Source organism: Salvia miltiorrhiza, chromosome 7, assembly GCF_028751815.1.
Source record: "Salvia miltiorrhiza cultivar Shanhuang (shh) chromosome 7, IMPLAD_Smil_shh, whole genome shotgun sequence".
NCBI classification, from domain to species: Eukaryota; Viridiplantae; Streptophyta; class Magnoliopsida; order Lamiales; family Lamiaceae; genus Salvia; species Salvia miltiorrhiza.
The window spans coordinates 9,086,826-9,108,978 of record NC_080393.1 but is presented as its reverse complement, the minus strand read 5'-3'; the positions used below and the strand labels follow the sequence as shown (position 1 = coordinate 9,108,978).

At 33.2% G+C, this 22,153-nt stretch overlaps 3 protein-coding genes and 1 non-coding gene across 5 annotated transcripts; 1 reads left to right on the top strand and 3 right to left on the bottom strand.

The window, feature by feature from the left end:
* The first annotated feature begins 806 nt into the window (after nt 1-806).
* LOC130993785 (uncharacterized) lies at nt 807-1,352 on the top strand. Its single transcript, XM_057918823.1, has one exon. It carries the CDS (start codon nt 807-809, stop codon nt 1,350-1,352), a length of 546 nt encoding a protein of 181 aa, XP_057774806.1.
* Nucleotides 1,353-3,560: 2,208 nt separating this feature from the next.
* LOC130992374 (2-oxoglutarate-dependent dioxygenase AOP2-like) lies at nt 3,561-5,276 on the bottom strand. The gene is made up of 3 exons (XM_057916974.1): nt 4,855-5,276; nt 4,126-4,456; nt 3,561-4,047 (listed from the first exon to the last, which is right to left on the bottom strand). The coding sequence occupies exons 1-3, from the start codon at nt 5,205-5,207 to the stop codon at nt 3,799-3,801; spliced, it is 933 nt and encodes a 310-aa protein (XP_057772957.1). The 5' UTR covers nt 5,208-5,276; the 3' UTR covers nt 3,561-3,798.
* Nucleotides 5,277-14,489: 9,213 nt separating this feature from the next.
* On the bottom strand, nt 14,490-14,606 carry LOC130996372 (small nucleolar RNA Z107/R87). Its single transcript, XR_009092554.1, has one exon. It is a non-coding gene; the product is annotated as a small nucleolar RNA Z107/R87 (small nucleolar RNA).
* Nucleotides 14,607-17,633: 3,027 nt separating this feature from the next.
* LOC130992373 (probable 2-oxoglutarate-dependent dioxygenase AOP1) lies at nt 17,634-19,053 on the bottom strand. 2 transcript variants are annotated; one of them, XM_057916973.1, is made up of 3 exons: nt 18,437-19,053; nt 18,045-18,366; nt 17,634-17,969 (listed from the first exon to the last, which is right to left on the bottom strand). In XM_057916973.1, the coding sequence occupies exons 1-3, from the start codon at nt 18,799-18,801 to the stop codon at nt 17,721-17,723; spliced, it is 936 nt and encodes a 311-aa protein (XP_057772956.1). In that variant the 5' UTR covers nt 18,802-19,053; the 3' UTR covers nt 17,634-17,720. The 2 variants fall into 2 exon arrangements, with proteins under 2 accessions (XP_057772956.1, XP_057772955.1); XM_057916972.1 differs by having other exon boundaries at nt 17,634-18,366; nt 18,437-19,001.
* Nucleotides 19,054-22,153: the final 3,100 nt, after the last annotated feature.

Genomic DNA, 22,153 nt, shown 5'->3' with positions numbered 1-22,153 from the left:
AATTCTTTTTATTGAGAGGGCCATCCTAAAATTTTAATGTGTGAATCTGCTGTCATCTGCACCCACTCATTTTATAATCTCAGCACTCAACAAAAATATTAAAATATTACAAAAATAGAAATATCGTCTGCAAACTAAATTTTTAGCCAAAAAAGAACCATAGCTTTCAGTGGTGCGCTTATGATCAAATACTCACTCAATCAAAGTCTAAATCTTTTTTTTTTTTTCCAATAATTATTCCACATTATATAATATCGATCATTCCAATTTCCTTCACGCTCCTATGCAAGATGACAAAATGTACCCACTTCTTAGTGAAAACGAAGAAACACAAAAAAGAAATGGTCTGCATTCCCTTATCAAATTTTTTTGTCAACTACTATTGAAGTTCTGATATTTAAACTAATAAAAATACATCACATATATAGGAAGTACCGACGACGCAAAAGTGAAAAGCAAACGCAGGAATTTTGAAGAAAGTTTCACTTTTATCAAATTCAAAAATTAATAATGATCACTGCATATTAAAAGAGTGTGAATTGAAGTAAGTCCAAATACACTTGTGTGCCACTCTCCATCAACTTGCACCGTATCTTCCTTTTTCTGTCGATAAAATCTATTGGAATCTTTCATATGTTGGGAAAATAAATATACAACAATATGATATTTGCAAGATTTGTTTCAATAATGAGCATGCCAAAAATTTGTAGCCCGAAACAAAAACAAAAAATTGTATCAAACTAGATATAACCCGAATTGAATAGGATTATCGATAATCAACTGAATTGGCCTAATTAATTGATACTATGTTGAATCTTTGCGGAGTTCAAAAGGAGTTGGCTTTGATCTGGAAAGCACAAGTTCCTGCTAAGGTTATAGCCACAGCTTGGAAGGTCCTTAAAGGAAGAATCGCAACGGTGGACAATCTTCGGAGAAGACAAGCTGTGATGCACTCGGCGACTGATTTGTGTGCCTTTTGTCAGCTGAAAGAAGAATCCATTGAGCATCTCTTCTTTCTTTGCCAAAAAACTGATGAAATCTGGAAAGAAATCTTGAGTTGGACAGGTAAGCAAGCTGTTCTTCATTTTCAAACCAAAGCCCATTTCAATGCTTTTGTGAATTTGGGGAGCAATAAAGATGTGGATTTCTTCCTTGCTGTCTGGTTGTGTGTGATTTGGAGCATTTGGAAGACTCGAAACAATTGTATTTTCAATCAAGGAAGTTGGAACAAGGCAAGAATGATGGCAGAGATTAAGGCGAGATTGTGGGGATGGCGTTCGATCTCGGTTCAACCAATGCAGGAGCAAGATTTTCGAAGTTGGTTTACTGCAACAAGAGGTCTTGACACCTAAAGCTTGCGTTTCAACTGACGTTCCTATTCAACCCCTTCTTTTGATCTTTCGCTGCATTGGTCTGTTGTGGATTGGAGACTGAGATGTCCGAGTTTCTAGGTGTATTTCGTGAGGCTGTTTTGGTTGGGTTATTTTCAGTTGCCCTTGTTTTTTCATTCGGTTTTTGTACACTTGGTACCTCTGGTACCTTGTGATCCGGTTGGTTGGTTGTTAATGAAATCCCAATTTTTCTGATCAAAAAAAAAAAAAAAATTTTGATACTATGTTACTTATTTGATTGTGGAATTTTCTTACTTTGCTTTCGATTTTGATGATGAGGTTTTTATTTTCTCATATGCTCAATAAAAAAATTGGTGACATGAAAATTAGAGAAAGATAATTTTAGTTAAATGTTCGTCTAATCTTTATTCATCAAGTAGTACTTCTTAATAATTATATATGTGGAATTTGAAATTACACTCATTTTCGTATCTAATACAAGATCAAGTGTCTTGATTTAGGAAATTTAATACTCCATCCGTCCCATTACAAATGTCACATTATTTTGGGCACGGAGATTAAGAAATGTATAGAATTAAAGTAGATAAAGTGGGTTGATGAAAATTATTTAAATATTAGGTATAGAGAGAGAATATATTGTCAAAAAAGGAATAAGACATTTGTAATGAGACATCCCATTATGGAAAGTGTAATATTTGTAATGGGACGGATGAAGTACATAATAACTTATTTTCTAAACTTTTCTGGGAGAACTACACTTATCAATTTAATTTAAATATTTTTGAAGCAGTCAATTAAATATATACAACAACATATTTCGATAACTTATTTGATCTAAGACCTTTTCAAAAAAAAAAATATTTGATCTAAGACAGGTCTTTGACGACTAACTATTTAACATAACCGAATTATTTACATACTTCCAATGTTTAGCTACATCTTCTAATAATGAAAATAAAAATATATCAATGGATGTATACAATAATTTTGAATTTTATAGATTATAATATGATGAATGTATAATAAATACGTAATAAGCCCATAAACTAACCCAAACTCACTTTCGTTTCATAAATAAAACGTAAAGCAAAGGCCCATTTCTTTCAAACAAGGCCCAAAACCCAGTGCCATACTTAACGTGGACCCCATATTTGTTGAAAAAAGATAAAAGTCTCCTATTGTGAAAGAAATGTAGACCATTTATAATACGGGCTTTTCTTGAACAACTCTTTTGGATTGGCTTATAACACAAATAACATTATTTTACACAGCATACATAGTAAATTAATTTATAGTTTAGGGTCCACAATAATCCTTGAGAGGGTTTAATGAAGTCATAGTGCCAGCGCTCGCCTTTGCGGAGTAAAAATTAATATAGTTATTATAATCATAGGGCTTATAGAGTAAGAGGGTGTTCGGCTAAGCTTATTTTGAATTTATAAGCTCTTGAAGCTTATAAGATATTTCAACAAATTAAAAGTAGTACTAGTTTGATAAGAGCTTATAAATTGTCACAGTGTTTGGATAATTGAGCTTATAAGCTAGAGAGAGAATTTTTGTTAGAAAGATAAAATCGAATAGAGATGAAATTAGAATGATATATAATGAAAATAAAAAATTATTGTTGAGTTAATTTTGTAAAATGAGTGTTGCTTATAAGATAATGAGAAAATAAGTTAGGGTAGATGAACTTAATTTTTAGGAGCTTATAAACTCTAAGAGCTCAATTTTACAGTTTAGAAGCTCTTTATCAACTTATTTTTCCAAACAATTTGAAAGAATTTATAAGCTCCTAAACAACTTATAAGGCATTTTAAAGAGCTTATAAGCTCAACCAAACACCCTCTTAGGAGTGGTCTTCATCCACCATCTCCTCTGGGGCCTCGTCTTGATTATGCTCAGCTCCCTGCTTTCACATTCGAAAATAATCCAATTGTGTATCGACCTTCGTCTCCGTTCATCATCCCTCTGTGACCGGCACAATGTAGATGGCCATTTGTCCATGCCTACTTTTCAAAGTCATTTCATTACATATACATAACCAATCGAGATCTCATATGCAGTTGTGAATATATATATATACTCTCTCTATCCCATTAAAGCGTGCATCATTTTTTGTGACACGAGTTTCAATAAATCTTAATAAAGAATTTGGAGCTTCGGATCAGCCTTGCACCCCCAGCACTAAAACAAATTTGGTGCCTCTCCTATGAAAATATAATTGTATATATTATTTTCTTCACATAATTAATGAACATGTCTATACCAAATTAATCAAATCTAAAGTACATGTAAAATATATATAGCTAGCCTTGAATTGATAAGTAAGTATAGCCTATATATAGGCTCATCTTGGCAGCTGGGATGGAGTCGAGATATCTTATAAGCAGCACACACACAAGTTGATAAATTATGCATAAACAAGACAAGAGTCCGTTGATGGAGTTTAGGCTCCACAATATTCCATGAGAGCATTCGGCGAAGTCCTGCCAACATCTGTATAGAAAAATTCGACGAAGTTGATGTAATCAAAGGGCTTGTACAGCAAAGGATGATCTTCATCCACCATCTCTTCCGGAGCCTTAATCACGCACCCTGCTTTTGGATTCGAAAACAATCCGATCGAGTATCGAGCTTCGTCCCCGCTCACCATCACCCTATGATAAGGCGCATGCAGTCGCCCGTTTGTCCATGCCTAAATTATGCATTCATATTAGAGAAATTAAGGAAAATCGAAACCAAAGCCAGCTTAAAATTGGAATGAACATCGTACATGGAAAGAGGTTCCGATCATGACGACGAAAGAATTGAGAGACGTTGGATCTGCAGCGATCCAATTTTTGCCATCTTTGGTAAGAATTTGCAGACCTCTAACATGATTGAGCTGATGCAAAATGGTGACGATGTTCTTGTCGGTATGGGGAATTAATCCGAGGGTTGTGTGAGGGGTTCGAGGCGCCTCGTATTTCTGGACTCGACACACGTAATCCGTCGACTTCATGTGCTCGTCGCCGTACTTTTCCAGTCCAAGGCTCTCCACCACCGCTCGCCTCACAAACTTGTCCAATTCAGACAATTTCTCACAGTATAACTGTATATTCTTGCTGTACCAGCAATTATTGCCAAACTCAATTACCAACAGTTTGATCATGAATGAATTCTTAGAGCATCTCTAATAGTAGTAATTAATTTACTCGGAAATAGAGAATGCATGATGAGCTCTTCATCCGTACTGCACTATTTAATTTAAACTATAGTCATTTTCTTTTTGATGATGTTATTTTTTATTCTAATTTCTTAAAAATTATCATCGAAATAATATTATTTCCAAAGTAAAATAAATCAAAGCTCAATTTATTCTTTTATTAATAATCTCTTTGAAGTTAAAGTAATGAATAAATAAATCGAGATTTGGCGTTTATGTAATTTGTAAATTTGATCATCTCAATAACAATCCCTAGGGTTTTAGAATAAAATATAGTTTTGGATGATGAATTCGAACCTGAAAGTGGGATTGCCTTGGGACCAAATGAGGTTGGTGAATGTGTCGACAGTTTGAGGCGAGAGAGCGCCGTCGATGCCCATACTTTCGAAGAGTGGAACGAAAGGGCTTTGTCCAACGTAGCCATGGTATGGTTTGTCTGATTTGTTACGCATTTTGATGGGCAAAGGGAGATCGAAAAGTTGTTGAATCCCCTCAACAACTGACTTCCTCAACTCAACAGGAATCTCATCGAATGTTGCTTCGAAGCACCCATATTCTTGCAGGGCTTCTCGGATTTCGATTTTGGCTGATTCCCATCTTGTAGAATCATCTTCTCCTAGCTTGCTCAAATCTATCAAAGGGAGCTTCATGCTTTTTCTTTGATTAGCTCTCTCCTTGTTGAAAAACTAACTAAGAACTAAATGGTTGGTAATTGTGTTTCTAGTTTCCATGTTGGAGTGGTATTTATAGGTACTAACTATATTCAGATAAATATCTTACTTCTTCCGTGTAGTAGCTAGTGTAGTACCTAAGCATTTATATGTACACGTTTGAACTAACTAAATAATTCCAACGTTTCATGTTATAATCATGTAAAATACTCCATCCGTCCCACTAAAAGTGACCTATATTCCATTTTGGACCGTCTTATTATAAGTGGCTTGTTTCCATAAATGAAAAAAAATTAATCCTTAAAAAAAATATAGGTCCTACCACTTTTAATCAATTTACACCTCCTTAATTCTCGTGCTGAAAAGTTTTGAGTCATTTATATTGGGACAAAGGGAGTAATTCAGTTAGCTAATATAATATTGGTAAAGAGTTAATAGATCAATCTATACATTCTCATTTAGTGAAAGAAAATATTATCCATAAATATAGAAAATTAAAATTTAATCTTTTTGATACAAATGTATATGTAGGGTAGGGTTAATATAAAAACCCCTCTTAAGATGAAAACTAGGAACCAATTTAAAACCATTGATTTAAATAAAATAGAGGGCTGAGATTAAACTACAGATGCACAATTTCGATTGCATAGATGCACAATTTCAATTGCATAGATGCACAATTTCGATTTGCTTGAGTATTTTGCATTGTTGGTTTCAATTGCATAAATTTGCATATTTTTTAATTGCACAGTAAAATATAATAGATGCACAGGTTCTTTTGTTGAGTACTAAATCCTAACCATTGGATCTAATATTTAAAAGGTCAAGATTAGGTTCCTAGTTCTCAGTTTAATAGAGGTTTTTATTAGAACCTCTTCCTGTATATATATATATATATATATATATATATATATATATATAGAAAAAACCTTCTCCAAACCAGCGGCTCCCTCTCCCTCCAAACCCTAAATCCCCCTTCCCCTCCACCCGGACTACCGTGGCGCCACGTCTATCAGATACCATCGCTACTGCTAACACATCTAGGTTTTCTTCTTTTTCTTCGTCTTCTTCTTCTTCTTCTTCTTCTCTCAATATATATATATATATATATATATATATATATATATATATATATATAGGGGGCCGCTCCAATGAGACCCTCTAATTTTAGTGAGATCTAGGGCACGATCTGGTGCGTTTATTTTATCAATCATATGGCTGATATTGTATCTGGAGGGTGATTTTTTTTCGCAGGGTTCGAATCCTGGAGGGAGCATAATATTTAAAATTTTGTTATTCATCAGTATATACTGCATTGTTCATCAGTATATAGGCCCTGTTCATCAGTATATATGTCTTATTCATTACGAATTTTTAAATTTTATTTTTCATCAGTATATACATCTTGTTCATTAGATATACGTTTTGTTCATTAGTATTATATGTCTTATTCATTGTACTCATGTTACACGAAAAATAGGGGGTCTCTCTGGAGCGCGCCCCTATATATATATATATATATATACTCCATCCGTCCACAAAATAATATCCTAATTAGGGAAGGAGGCACGAGTTTTAAGAAAATTTATATTGTTTATTTAGTTAGTGGAGAAAGGGGCCCACAAATAAAGAAAAATGAAAAAAGTAATTAAGTTACTGAGTGAATAATGAGGCCCACATATTAGTGAGTGTAGAAAGGGACACACAGATTTACTAAAAATATATTAGGACAATTTTTTGTAGACAAACAAAAATGACAAATTAGGACAACATTTCATGGACGGAGGGAGTATCTGTTAATGGACAGCCACCGCTTGTTTCCCTTACGTGGCGCCATCGCCAACTCCTCTCTACGTTGCCGCCGCCCAACCGATACCATCGTCGACGCTTGCAACGCCTCTATCCAAGGGCGGATCTTCATTGGGGCTGCACTGGGAAGCCAGTGCAACCCCAAAATTTTGTCCTATATGTATTCAATATATTTAGACTAATATCTACCTAATTATGCTCGCAGTAAAGTCCAATTTTTAGAAAAAGAAAAAACCTTTGAAAATAATAACAAATATAATATATTATTCTTGTAGAATATAGATTAGTTTTTTTTTTAAAAAAATATATAGAGGTTGTTTTTTAGTGTGTTTTTTTTTATGTATTTGTTATTGAATCAATAGAAAGCGAAACAATTATTTATTGTAGTCGGTGATCGAATTCTAATCCTTATTGCATTAAGATTCTCATTGAACTTAAAAATCAACTGTATAGACAATCCGAAAATTTTGGCTCGGGGGCTACCGCTCCCGAATCCCCGTGCAATACTTTCAAGTTCAACCCCTCCAATCGGCAAGTCCCGGATCCGCCCCTATCTCTATCTTTGTCTCTCTTTCTCTCTCTCTCCATCTTCTCGCCCACCTCTTTTCTCTCCCTCTTCTCGTGATTCTCTGCCCTTCTCCCTCGTTTGTCGCCTTATCTGCTGCTGTCTATCACCACCATATCCCTCGTTTTCCACTGTGAATAGCACTGTTGCTGCTTCCGAACACCGCATTCAAAATTGCAATTATTATATAATTTTGCAAAAAAAAAAAAATGTGTAATAATAGTATAAGTGTGTAACAGTTTAAAATATATTGTTACACATTTTTTGCAATCATTACACAATTTTGTAAAATCATGTAAATTGAAAAAAAAAATGTATAAAAATGTATTTTTTTACCGTTACATACTACAAGAATATTTTGGTCAGAACTATTTCTATAATTTTATTCATATAAATAAAATTTTATTTTATCGTATGATTTTAGCTAAAATAGATTACTGCCACTATTGGTAAATACGCACGACACAACTTACCTTACAATTAACACTATTATTAAAGATAAAATTACTCAATTATGCATTTTATCAATCATATAAAGTAAACGATCCTTATTTAATTATCTAGCTACCTCTATGTATGGGTGCGCACACACAATCCCAAAAAAATTTAAGAAATCTTCAGGAAGATATTTATTCATACCATAAATCTTATTCATCCGGACCCAAAAAATATGTAAATTTCAGACGCAATTTACCATTGACTTCCCAGAACACGTTGTAAACATAAGCATCATGAAACCCATTGTTATTAGAAAATAGGAGCGTATGATAATAAATAAAGGTTAGTATAGAAATAGTTCAAAGGATTGGTAAATTAATAGATTATATAAAATGAGATAATATAACATCATAACTTGATTTCAATTTACTTGTGCTTGTTACAAGCCTACTTACAATGCAAATGTCGAGTTACGTACCCGCTATCACTTCCAACCGTCCGCATTCATTAATAATTACACTCTACTTAAATTCGTATTAATTACTGATCTTGATTATAATTTTTAGAGTGGTTATTGAGACGAAAGATTAATTATACTCTCTACTAGAGGGTCTATGGTACTAATTATATACCTTGTTTTCTTAAAAAAAAAAGTAATATTTTTTCATTCATTATATCTTTATTGGGTTAAGGTACAAATGCACCCCTAAACAAGACACCCCTAGATCATATCTCTCCCCATTCTCGACGTTGGCCCAAATAAACCCCCAGAGTCCCTAAAAAGGGTACATTTAAATCCAGCAGTAATTTTTTTTTTTTTTTTTGAGTGGGACACCCCTTCCCTTCACCCTCTCCGCAAAATCCTCTGGCACCGTCACCGCCGCCCCTCCTTGTCCCAGCCACCGGCGGCCTGAACTTCCTCAAACCCCACATCGAGCTCGTCAAGCCCCGAGCGGAGCTCGTACAAAGCCGCGTGCCGCGCCGATCAACTCCATCGCCGTGGGAATCAGGAGGTCGTTAGAATCATCCTTGAAGTAACGGATCTGCTCGAGATAAATCAAGAGGTCGTCAGAAGCACTTCTTTTCGATCTGTTTCGCCGATTTCTTCACATCGGAGCCTTCTAGAATTTGGAAGAGGATCTTGAGGAGATCCTTGAAGTAGCCGAAGCCAGCAAAGGCGACGAAGTTGTTGGCAAGGATTTTGGGGTAGTGCCGGTGTAGCCACAGCGCGGCGGCGTAGAAGCCTTCCCTGTCGGATTTATCGGTGCCTTTGACGAAGCGGAGGTTGCACACGAGCTTCTGCCGCTTCGGTTGTTGGTAGATTTTCGGTGGTTTGACGAGATCGGCGGCGACGACCATGATTGTGAGAGGAGGGCCCCATTCCATAATTTTTTTTTAAAAAAAGGTTAACGGCGAGAAAACGGCATAATTTGAATAAGATATATGTTTAGGGTGTGTGATTAACTAAAAAACAGGATAAAGGATTCTCCTTTATTTTATAATTTTAGAGTTGATTTTATTCAACAATTGACCAAAATATTGAAAAATAATAAATTGCCTGAACTTAGATCAATAAAATAATCTTTTTCTATGCACTAATTCTCGCTAATCAATTTAATTTGCCCATTTAGATTGTATTCCGCTGGAATAATGATAAACAAAACGGGATTCCTAAAAAAACGGATTGATTCCCAAATCCGATTGAATCTAATGGTTTACGTTATGGAAGAAAGACATGTATATGTGATATTAGATATTTCTAGTTGTATATGAACTAAAGAAAAATTTCATTTGCCCCACCACTGCGTGTGGGGTTCCAATAAAAGTCATTTCATATCGTTGTGGCTGTAAATTGGCTGATGAAATCAAGAAAAGACGTAAGAATTGAAATAACAGGTCGAGTAATGGAAGAACTAAAGGTCTATGGATTCACAAAAACTTTGTGAATAGAAATCGAAAAAGAGATATCGAAGTAGTTCTGATGATTCAATAATATTCTTACTTAAATTCGAAGTTCTTAGATTACTTCGACTGGGTGAATCCTATCGATGGAATAATTAGGTCCTAATTTAATTCATTGGTTGATTGTATCATTAACCATTTCTTTTTGTTGGTACGAGGAATTTATCATGAATCCACTGATTTCTGCTGCTTCCGTTATTGCTGCTGGATTGGCTGTAGGGCTTGCTTCTATTGGACCTGGAGTTGGTCAAGGGACTGCTGCGGGCCAAGCCGTAGAGGGTATAGCGAGACAGCCCGAGGCAGAGGGAAAAATACGAGGTACTCTATTGCTTAGTTTAGCTTTTATGGAAGCTTTAACGATTTATGGATTGGTTGTAGCACTAGCACTTTTATTTGCGAATCCTTTTGTTTAATCTTATCGGTATTGATTGAGAAAATAACTTACGGGAAGGGCTGATTTGTAGATGAGGAATTAGTATACCGACTCGCTTTCATCCTTCCCGTTCGTAGTCGAAGGGAAATTATTTTATTATTTTTATGAGGTGTTGCAACAATCAAGCGGGAGTTCATACTTTATAACTCGAAGATTTTTTGACTCGAATTTCAAAAAAGACTAAAAAGGGGGGGCAAAGCGATAGAAAAAGAACTCTTGTCAATCTTTTAGTCTATCTATAAGAGGAGATTATATGAAAAATGTAACCGATTCTTTCGTTTCTTTGGGCTACTGGCCATCTGCCGGGAGTTTCGGATTTAATACTGATATTTTAGCAACAAATCCAATAAATCTAAGTGTAGTGATTGGTGTATTGATCTTTTTTGGAAAGGGAGTGTGTGTGAGTTGTTTATTTCAAGAATCGGCTGGATCCAATCAGCTGTACCTTTTTCCATTATAACTAGGAAAGAAAGGTGCATGATCTCGCGAATTACTTTTCTTAAGAAATTATATGCAAGAACCACAGCATTTCGTGATTAATTGGCAAATCCATTTGATTCTCTAGCAACCAATAATGTGGGGCTGTTAAGATGGTTAAAGCAAACCGTTTGAAGTCTAGACGCAGCATGGTACCCTTTCTACCACTATGTTAATATAGAGATGGGTTTAAAATGAATATTTTATCGATATAGAGCACTCATCCCGATAAAATGATTTGAACCACTTATTATTAAAGGGTATTTTCTATCTTTTATCCAATGCGGAATCGGCGACCTATGCCTTATGTATAAGTAAAAAGTATTTTTGGATTTGAACTGAAGAAAAAAAAGAAACAACTTTGCTGACAATTACATATTTTTTTTTTATTTTGTCAGAAGAGTCCTCTAAGTATTTTGGTTTTGCATTCGATTCGTTTTTTTTTTCATTTTCTGGACTATGAAGAGGATAGGCTCATTTTTCTCGCTGGGTTTAAATATACCCTTTTTCAGGACTTTAGGGGTTTATTTGGGCCAACGTCGAGAATGGGGAGGGATACGCTCTATGGGTGTCTTGTTTAGGGGTGCATTTTGATCACTATTTTTTTAGCAATAAAAATACCGCAACTAACACGATGTAATCATATATAGCATAAATAGTAAGTCAAGTATCATATCCTCAGAAACTGATAATCGAAATACTCTAAGTACTTCCAAATTAAACTTTCACAGTATTCAGGCAACAGAATAATGATTGATGAATTGAAATTTAAAATAACACAAAGCAATTAAAAATAGAGAACAAATCAAATAATAGACAACTCTGACCTTAAGGATATACTATCTATCGTTAATTAAACACATGCATTCAATCTATTGATTCAATTATCAATTTAATCCAGCCCTAATGAAAGATCACAATACTATTCATAAGCTTCTCTAACGAACACCTACGAACATAGATTAATAAATCTCTTATCACATTCAAGACTCAAATGGATAAATTAACTCCCAACAACACACAAAGAATAGCTTCTATAGCTTCACCTGTCGCATTCAAGACTCAAGGCTAACCCCATATCATGCATTCCTGAATCGGCTGAACAATTATCGCATTCAAGACTCAAATTGAACAGCTAGACATGTAAACTATTGATAAGATAATTTACAAGATAATAAGCACCAGGAATCATGAATCACAAGCTGGAGAGGGCAAAATGATATCAATAAATCAAACACACATATTTAATCAATTATGTACAAACCTTATGTTCAGATTAAGAAAACTAGCCAGACATAGCAAAATAAAACATAAACATAATTAAAAAGAACGCAATTGTAAAAATTGTATTAAATAAAACTTTGAATAAAACTGATGAACAACCTTGAATCTTCAATCATTGTAGAAATCCGATCCAAGTTCTAAAAACTAGAAAGCAATGAAAAATAAAAGCTATTAAACTAAGAAATAAAGTTGGGAATCCTAAATAGGTCAAAAGAAGACCTATATATAGGCACATGAGATAAATACAGTGTAGAACTCGAAAATACTGATAAAATCCGAAAATCCCGAAAAATCCCGAAAATTCGAAAATTCCCGTCGGGCACTATTCCCTGCTGCGCGCGACTTTCTTGTTTTGATCATATCTTTCTCGTCCGAACGCCGATTTGTGAACCGTTTGCGCCTACGAACTCGTATCGAGACGAACTACAACTTTCATTAAGACCACCGGTCCAAATTCAGACTATATATTTCTATAAAATTCATCAAAATACGAACAAGTAACATATTTTACAAGATAAAATAATTTAAATATGCACAAAATAATCATCTAACACTCAATTTCCTATGAAATTAACATCTTATGAACACTAAAAACCATGGAAACATGAGTGTTATCACATTTGTACCTTAACCCATCTTTATTTTATTATTCGATTGACTCCAACTAATTCATTATTAAAAATATGGATATATTTCCTCCGTTCCCGAATAAATACTCCTATTTATTTTTTACTGGTTTATCCCACAAATGAATGCTCATTCTCTTTTTTGGTAAGTGTACCACACACGCCTCAGTCACAACAAAGTAAGATCTTTATTCCACTTACACACTCTCAATCAATTTTTTAAAAATCGTGTCATTCTCAAATGAGTAAATGAAAGACGAAGAGAGTATTATAAAGTTTACTTGTATATTTTAATTTTCAATTATTTTCTCATCCTTATGTAAATTTCAATCATCCCACATAAATGAGACATAGAAAATACTTCATCTGTCCACGAAAGAACTTTTTACTTTTTCTTTTTGGGATGTCCACAATTAAAAGAACTTCTTAACTATTTTTGGACTATACCCCACCACTTATAAATATCTCATTTACCCTTACTTTTCACTTTATCATCACTCCTCACTTCGAATATATACTAAATAAAATACATCTTCACCATTCCCAATACACTCAACTTTTTTCTTAAACCCCGTATTACTCCCTTTTAAAAAGTTTTTCAATTATTCTATTTGGACAAAATATGATTAAATACTTAAAAAATAAATTTATTTAAAATTTTTGGTTAATAATAAAAAATAATTTAGTTAGATTTATTATTTTCTCCACATTGTAATTTTTTTTGTAATTTTTCAATAACTATTTTAATTTTTATTAATTTTAAATAAAAAAACTACAAAAAAAAATTAAAATTAATAAAATTGTTAAAAAATTATAATTTGGAGAAAACAATAAAAGTAACTAAATTCTTTTTAAATTTGAACCAAAATTTTTAAATAAATCGATTTTTTAAAATATTTAACCTTTTTTTGTCCAAATAACACTACTTAAAGTTAATTTTTTTTTCGTAAATGGGGGAATATTAAAAAAGAGAACACTTTGATATAATCGGATACACTATGCATACTCTTGTGAAACGAATGAAAAATGAAAGTGAGCATACCGATGTTATGAACGGGGTATTTACATTTTCTTTTTCCTTTTGTTGAGGAAGAATAATGATGAATTTTGATCCTTAATTAGACCTTACCCTTAAATTACATACTAGTTAATAAACTACCCAATTATCTCAGAAAAGATACATAGTTTGCCATTACATTATAAGAAAAACTCATCGTTTTAAACTTTTAGTGGAAGACTCATCGTTTTAGGCCGCATAAGAAAAACTCATCGTTTTAATGATATATTGACCAAGTTTTATTGAAACTAGAAGCCTAGAATAACAATTGAATAAAAACATGATATATATTTCTTTAGCTAGAAGCCTAGACTAACAATTGAATAAAAACACGATTAGGAAAATATCACAAAATACAAACTTTCTAGAAGACTCAACTTTAAACCACTAAAATTGTGTTTCAAAATTCTTATTATATACAGATGATATAAGATGAGGAAATTTAAAAAAGATATAGTTAAAAACTTTTTGGTGTTTGACAATTGAGATAGTTACATAATGGGCTAGTTTTTGGTAGGTAATATTAAACATTAGATAAAACGCAAAAAGACACAAATCATGTCCCTTTAAAAAATTTAGTATATAATTAAATTAAATCATAATAAGAGAGAATCGCTCAGTTCAGCGGGTTAATCGACATGCAAGTAACAATCTCTGAATAGAGAGGGACCTGCAAATCTGCAATCCGGTCTATTGAGCTTGAATTTTCCGAGTCGTCACAGCGATTTCGATTTTGTAATTTATTTCTTTACTCTAATCCAACTCAAAGAGAAAAAAAATTGTGAACACGACGATATATTTTAGGAAGAGATCAATTCCAGCCAAAATATATATAAAACACAATAAAATGGAGACTGCAATGGAAGATAAATAGTGTGGAGAAAGAGAGAGAAGAAGAAGCAGCAGCGGCGCTCGCAAATATTAGGGTTCGTGACCTTTTATTTATTTCATGTTGCATTGTTCAATTCACATTTTATTAATTTTCAAAACCCATGCTATTACTTTTGCAGATGTGGGCTATATTATTATTTCTTAATTTTAGAATCCCCAAAAACGAAAATTGGACCCCACCATTCAACACTAGCAAAGGTATCGGGGGGATGTCTTACACGGATGAAACAGTGTTTTATCTCAGAGCCCGCGCTTATGACCGAGCCATACGGCATGCGTGGCTAACATACCAAACATAGTATTAATCCAGTTTATATTAGATAATATGGCGTTATATGGAGCTAACAAGTATTGATTTATTTTTTTATATATCTAGAACTTTAAGAAATTGCTTGATTATAGTCATAATTATGCCAACTTTGTGGCAATATCTATTATTTGATTAAATTATACCTAAAATAGTGATCAATCTTGATAAAATCAGAGCCTAATGTATTTTACAATACTAAAGAGAATTTTTGGTAGGCCATTGTCACTGGATCATCAGTGGTCGGAATCGCGCCTAAAAATTAGTGCATCGACGCCAACTTTCAAGCAGGATTTCAACCATGCTAAGTGGTTTGAGGATGACGATGTGGACGATGTGCTACCTATCGCTGGAAATCTCCTTTAACATAGAATATATTATACTATGATTTAATAGCAATTAATCATCGTTTAAGTATAATTTTGGTAAAAAAACAACTACTGCCACAAATTTGGCATACTTGTGATTATAATTAAACAATTTCTTAATGTTCATGCACATAAATATACTCAAATTAAGTACATAAAAAATTCTCAAATTGCAGGAGATATTTAATCAAAGTACCTATATAAACTGAAATTTCAACAATCATAATTAATTAACCTTTTATAAAATCTAGTTTAGTACAAAATAATTTTAATAAAAATTCAAGGTATGTCCAGATGAAGAATATAATAAAGATAATATAAAATTATGGAGAAAATAGAATTCTGTATATGTTCTAAAAAAATATTTAAATACTATTGTGGAAATATCTATTTGATTAATTAATCTTAAATAAACCATTGCGTAGGGGATACTTTTAATTTGTCATTACGTGATTACGTCAAAATACAAAACATCAATCATTTAACATATGAGATAGGCTATTTTAGAAACATTGTGAAACAAACTAGGCTAGGACAGACCAAGAAAAAAAGAACCAAAAAAAAATGAAAAATCAAAAGAATAAAAGAAAATAAGTTAGGACAGACCAATTCCGCATAATTAGTAGTTTCACCCTAACCTACCTACCGTCTAACACTCCATGCTACTCTAAAAAAAAGTCCTTTTCTTTAATGAGAACATGGAGTTGGTTAGATATATTAGTTTTTGTAAACTTAAAACTAAAGTTTTTTGCGTTGGCAGAAATCCGCTCCTCCAAATAAATGTTGAGGTGTGTTTTTTCCGTCAACGTTCATTAAATTTTGTAGTATTACATGAAACTTCACTCATTTAAAAAACTAATATACTACAATTTTTAATTTATAATGTTGAGATAGTTTCATCACTTTTCAATTTATTCAACATTAACAGTCCTAAAGTTTTCCCATCACCAAAAAGTTGATTCATGACCCGCCTCATTTGCATCACCAACACTCGATAGGTCAATTCCTGGGTGAGTGAACAATTAGGGCTGTTAATTTAAGACAAACTAAAAAGTGATAACATTAGTGCAATATTTCAAAAATCGTGTTGAAGTTGCAAATTTGGTGAAGATTAGTGAAATAAATGGCAATTAACTTTTTATATGGTGAGGCTGAGACTGGGAGCATGGGGTGGTAAATAAATCAACCAACTGATAAGCTGGGCTAAGGGTTCCAGCGTATTACTTAGAGCACCTCCAATGCTTTCCACAAAATTCACATTTCTACACTTTAATCATATTTCTATACTTCTATTTTAAAATTAAATATTTTATTAATATTAAAAATTCAATATTATATTAGTTAAAATAAAATATAAGATTTTAAAATTAAAAATATTGCAATAATTAAAAATTAAGTGAAAATGAAAAAAAACTAAAAAATTACTAGGATTTAAAAAAAAGAACAAATATTTAAATAAAAATTAAAATTAGAAAAAAAAATTTAAACCCTACCCACCCCACCCCACCCACCGCTTTTTTTCTTCCTTCTTCCCCACCCAGTCGCTTTTTTTTTCTTATTTCTCCCCCATCCTCTCTGCAACTTGCTTCTCTATTTCTCCCCCATCTCACAGTCACAACATTTTTTTTTCTTTTTTAATCGCGCGTGGTACGCACGATTATCCCAATCTCCCCCCAAGCACCGGTGCTAAGCTTCGCCACGGCTTTGACCCAGCCGAGGTCTCCAACGCGGCAGCCTCTCCAGCGACGCGGATCGACGCCTCCTTCGCCTCGCGCGCTGCAGGTGCTCTTAATTGATATAGATATGATATTTATTCTTGATCTATTCATTTCTTTCAAAGACGAAGTTTGAGTGTGAAATGTTGTAGAGATATTTTGGATCTTTCAAAAATGACAAGGGTTAACATATAATCTTATCTTTTTATAATTTTATAGGCAAGAATTAATTTACAAAAATAACCCTATTATATTTTATTGTTTTGTTTCATACCCTTCACACTTGATGATTCTTGATTCTCTCTTCCTAGTTACGGTTAAGCTTTATTATCCAAACATTCTAATTACATATATACGTACCCTTGAAATAATAATTTTAATAAAATTTTGAAACTTTATGATCGAGGACCATTTGTATGAAATGAAATTCAGATTATTAATTTCGGAAACATTGTTTTAGTTTGCGGAAGAAATAGGAGCAAGCAAACAATCTTTATTATACATAGAAAGTGATGGAATACACACAAACTTGGATGAAATGAGCAGACAATTTTGAGAGTTTAGTGTCCACAATATTCTTTGAGAGCAGCTGGGGATTTCTGGCCAGCTTCGGTATAGTAGAATTGAAGAAAGCGATGATGATCATAGGGGTTGAAGAGTAGAGGATGTTCTTCATCCACCATCTCTTCGGGAGCCTTTATCATGTAACCCGGTTTAGGAACCGAAAACAATCCAATTGAGTATCGAGCTTCGTCTCCGCTCATCATCACCTTGTGGTAAGGAGCGTGCAGCCTCCCGTTTGTCCATGCCTGCACCCAATTCATAAGCTTAACTGTATACTTTTTTAGGGTACCGTACCATGCGAGTTGATTAAGAAAACTTACAGAAAAGGATTCTCCAATCATGACGACGAAAGAGTTAGGTGATGGTTGAGAAGTAAACCAGTGTCCATCTTTGGTGAGGACTTCCAATCCGTTGATCTCATTCTGGTACAAGATTGTTACGATGTTCTTGTCGGTGTGGGATGATAATCCTAGCTCAGTCTCGTGGCTTCGAGGCCTATCGTATTTCTGGAGTCGAATGAGGTAGTTGGTGGAATCCATGTGCTCATCCATGTACTTTTCTAGTCCAAGGCTCTCCACAACCATTTTCCGAACTATCTTGTCCAATTCCGACAATTTCTCCGAAAAAGACTCCACACTCTTGCTAGTAACAAATACTTATGTTTACAACTATGTTTTCTGTGAGAATAATGCATTTTGAAATATGTGCGTACCTGAAGGAGGGATTGCCTTGGGCCCACATGAGGGCGGCGAAGGCTTCGATTTCGCCCGGGGAGAGGGCGTCGGCGATCCCGAGGCTCTCGTAGAGTGGGACCATGGAGTACTGACCGACGTAGCCATGGTAGGGTTTGTTGGACCTGTTGCGTAGTTTGATGGGTAAAGGGAGATCGAAGAGTTGTTTGGTTTCATGAATAACTGATTTGAGGAGATGAGGAGGAATGTGATCGAATGTGGCTTCGAAGCAGCCGTATTCTTCTAAGGCTTGCCGGACTTGGGCTTTCGTTGATTCCCAGGTTTCACGTTGGTTTTTGAGGTTGGAGAAATCTATGATCGGTAGCTTCATCGTTACAGAACCCATTTTCCTTGGCTGCTTTCCCTTTTCTTTTTGTGCTTCATGATTAATTGTCCAATTTGTAGAGGCATTTATAGCACAAGGTGGAAATTGAATCCCAAGCTATCACTTTTAACACAAAAACTTGGGTACTATTGGGTGTATTGTGTACAGCATATCCAAATCATTGACATGGTATATTATACTTTTCTATTTGTGATAATTAGTCTAGTTCAATTCTAACTTGATTGTTGATTTGAGTATGGTTTAATTTGTGTGTATTTGATTGATTACATAATTGTAATATATTAAATTTTAGGATATGATTGATATATATATATCATTATCATGTATCTAATTTTTTTTTGGAAAAGTAGAGGTAGAAAGAGATTCGAAAGTCAATTATTGGCTCCACCTTCTTTTAATAGGAAAATCGAGGTATAGCATAATTAATTTGTGTAACATATTCTAGTCGAATTGATTAATTATATAAAAGTTTATTTTTATTTACTTATTTCAATATAATATTAAAATTTGCTAATTATATGCTTAGTGTGGATAATAATTAAAAGTTGTGTAACATAGTTAGCTGAATTAAAAATTTATAAGATAAAGAGAAAAAAAATACTCCAGTTATTAGATGTTATAGTAGGAAAGTGGTAGTAAAGTGGTTGTGGTTGTGGAAAGTGGTAGTCTATTGGAGTGGGACATCCCAAAAAGGAAAATGAGCCTATTGGAGTGGGATGGAGGGAGTAGTATTTAACTAATAATTGAATAGATATGATATTTTTTTTCTTCTATTCAATTCTTTCAAAGACAAAGTTTGAGTGTGAAATGTTGTAGGGATATTTTGGATCTTTCAAAAATGACAAGGGTTAAAATAACATTGTATATATCATGACAAAGGACAATAATTTTGAGCTTAGTTATGATAATAGCGATGGGCACCCTAATCATAGAGATAGGCATCAAGTATGTGAGAAACTGAATAATATCGTGTTTATCACTTCATTTTTTAGATAGTGTTTATTCTGCTACAGATTAAAAAGTGTGGACAATATTAAAACAGTTTAAAGTTGGGATTAAGATTGCAAATTAGGATTCGTGCATTAATTAATTAGTTAACAATTAGTCTTTTATATAAACGAATTTATCAGATTAATCAGCAATTTACACTGTATGAATTATTTCAAATCCTCTCTCAACTTCCAATTTCATTTTTTATTTACTCGTGATTCATTTGAGAAATTAAACTTTTTATTAAGTATTGATCTTTGCCATATATGTAGTGCATGCACCTAGTTTTCCCCAAATTTTCTCGCATCACCGTCCTGTACTTAAAGCGGAAAGGATAAGTAACGATGTACATAAGAAAACACACACACTACACACCGTTTTTTATGACCGAAATTTCAGTCGTTAGGGGAGGAGGGGCGTAACGATCGTATTTTTACTTATATTACATCCAATTTATTTATTTAATTTTTGAATTTAACTCTAAAGTTCGAAAAAACGGTCATAAGAATTTTTATTTTTAAAATAATTAATATTTATTTCCGATTGTTAGATTTTATATATGTTATATATATATAACCCTATATATATATATATAATATTAATGACCTAGAAATGGTCGTAAGATTTTATTTTTTATAAAAAAATTAATAACTATTTTTGTAATTGTTAACGATCGTTCTTAAAAATAAGTAGCGATTGTTAGTATTTTTTTATTTTTAGTAACTAACGGTTATTTTTTTAGTCGTTGGAACATTAAGGGTAAATATCACTTTAAACCTCAAACTATTTTCGCACTATCAATTATATCTTGAACTATCGAAAATAATTTTTTAAACCTTGAACTATCATTTTGTATCAATTGTACCATTCGTTCTTTTTTTTAGCTTCACAAATTTGACGTGGCTTATCAGATACCACAATGTATTTGGAATCATTCTTTTTTTGGCCTATATTATATAAAACGACGTGATTATATGCATTACTCAATTAAAATTCAAAAGATGAAAACTGGATAAATGGTATAATTGATATAAAATTGATAGTTTAAGGTTTAAAAAATTATTTTCAATAGTTCAGGGTATTTGATAGTGCAAAAATAGTTTGGGGTTTAAAGTGATATTTACCCGAACATTAAATAAACAGTCGTTATTTTTGGATATTTACTTTACTTTTTACAGAACACACACAATTACAGAACACACACACACACACACACACGGGGAACCCTAGCCACCCACCCTGCCCCTGCCCCCGCATCGACGAAAGCCACTGCCCAACAGTGTTGCAGCCCCCCTCGCATGTCCGCCTACTGTTCCCACCGTGCTCGCCCTGCCCTCGCCGACTTGGCTTCTGCTGCCGTCGCCTTTCGCTTCTAGGTTAATTAGATTCGATTAATTAAGTTATGTTAAATTTAGTTCAATTTTAGGATAATTTTCAATTAGTTTGTATATGTTATTTGATGTGTGTATATATGTGTAATGCTATATGCTAGTTTATCTATTAGGTTAATTTTATACTCCCTCCATGCTAACTAGCTTGATCACTTTCTTTTCGCCACGGATTTAAAGGAACTAGTGTTAAGTGTGATATGTGAAAATGTGAAAATGTGAATATAGGAAAAAACTTTTGCCATATAAGAAAATTGATCAAGTTAATTGGGACAACTCGAAAAGGAATATTGATAAAGTTAATTGGGACAGAGGGAGTATATGTTAGTATAGATGTTAATTAGTTAGAGTTTCAATTAACATATAGATGTTAAGTTTATATGTCAGTTTAAAATTTAGCTTAATTTTAGGTTAATTTTCGATTAGTTTGTATATGTTATTAATTTGATATGTGTAAATATAATTTTATATGTAGTTCATATATTAGGTTAATTTGATATTGTTTACATTATGAATTGGTGTTTCACTACTTTATAACGTACATATTCACTACTTTAATTACATATATATTGGTTTAATTTGTTTATGAATTTGGTACATTTGGTTTGTTCGAAAACCGGTTGATATTTTAAAAAAATATTAATGGTCGAAAAACGATCGTTAAAGTTTTAAAAAAAATATCAATAAAAATTATAATAAAAAATAATGTAACGTCCAAAAATGGTCATTAATTCTGAAAAATCAAACAATTATAAAGACCGAAAAATGGTCGTAAAATTTCAAAAAAACGGTTCGTTGTGTTTGAACGAAGCCTGGAAACGGTCGTTAACCTATTTAACGACCGTTTTGTCAAGAATTGTGATCGTTTTTCGATCGTTAGGGTTAAATTAAACGATCGCTTTTTCTAAGTTTAAGAAAACTAATATATGTAGTTTCCAAGGATAATGTGCAGATGTTTCCTAGCTAGTTAGGGT

Coding starts and splice junctions, on each gene's coding strand:
- LOC130992373 (XM_057916972.1), bottom strand. CDS start 18,801: ATGGGTTCTGTAACGATGAAGCTACCGATCATAGATTTCTCCAACCTC. Junction 18,367..18,436: donor CAAGGCAATCCCTCCTTCAG/GTACGCACATAT, acceptor ATTTGTTACTAG/CAAGAGTGTGGAGTCTTTTT.
- LOC130993785 (XM_057918823.1), top strand. CDS start 807: ATGTTGAATCTTTGCGGAGTTCAAAAGGAGTTGGCTTTGATCTGGAAA.
- LOC130992374 (XM_057916974.1), bottom strand. CDS start 5,207: ATGAAGCTCCCTTTGATAGATTTGAGCAAGCTAGGAGAAGATGATTCT. Junction 4,457..4,854: donor CAAGGCAATCCCACTTTCAG/GTTCGAATTCAT, acceptor TTGCTGGTACAG/CAAGAATATACAGTTATACT. Junction 4,048..4,125: donor TGATCGGAACCTCTTTCCAT/GTACGATGTTCA, acceptor TGCATAATTTAG/GCATGGACAAACGGGCGACT.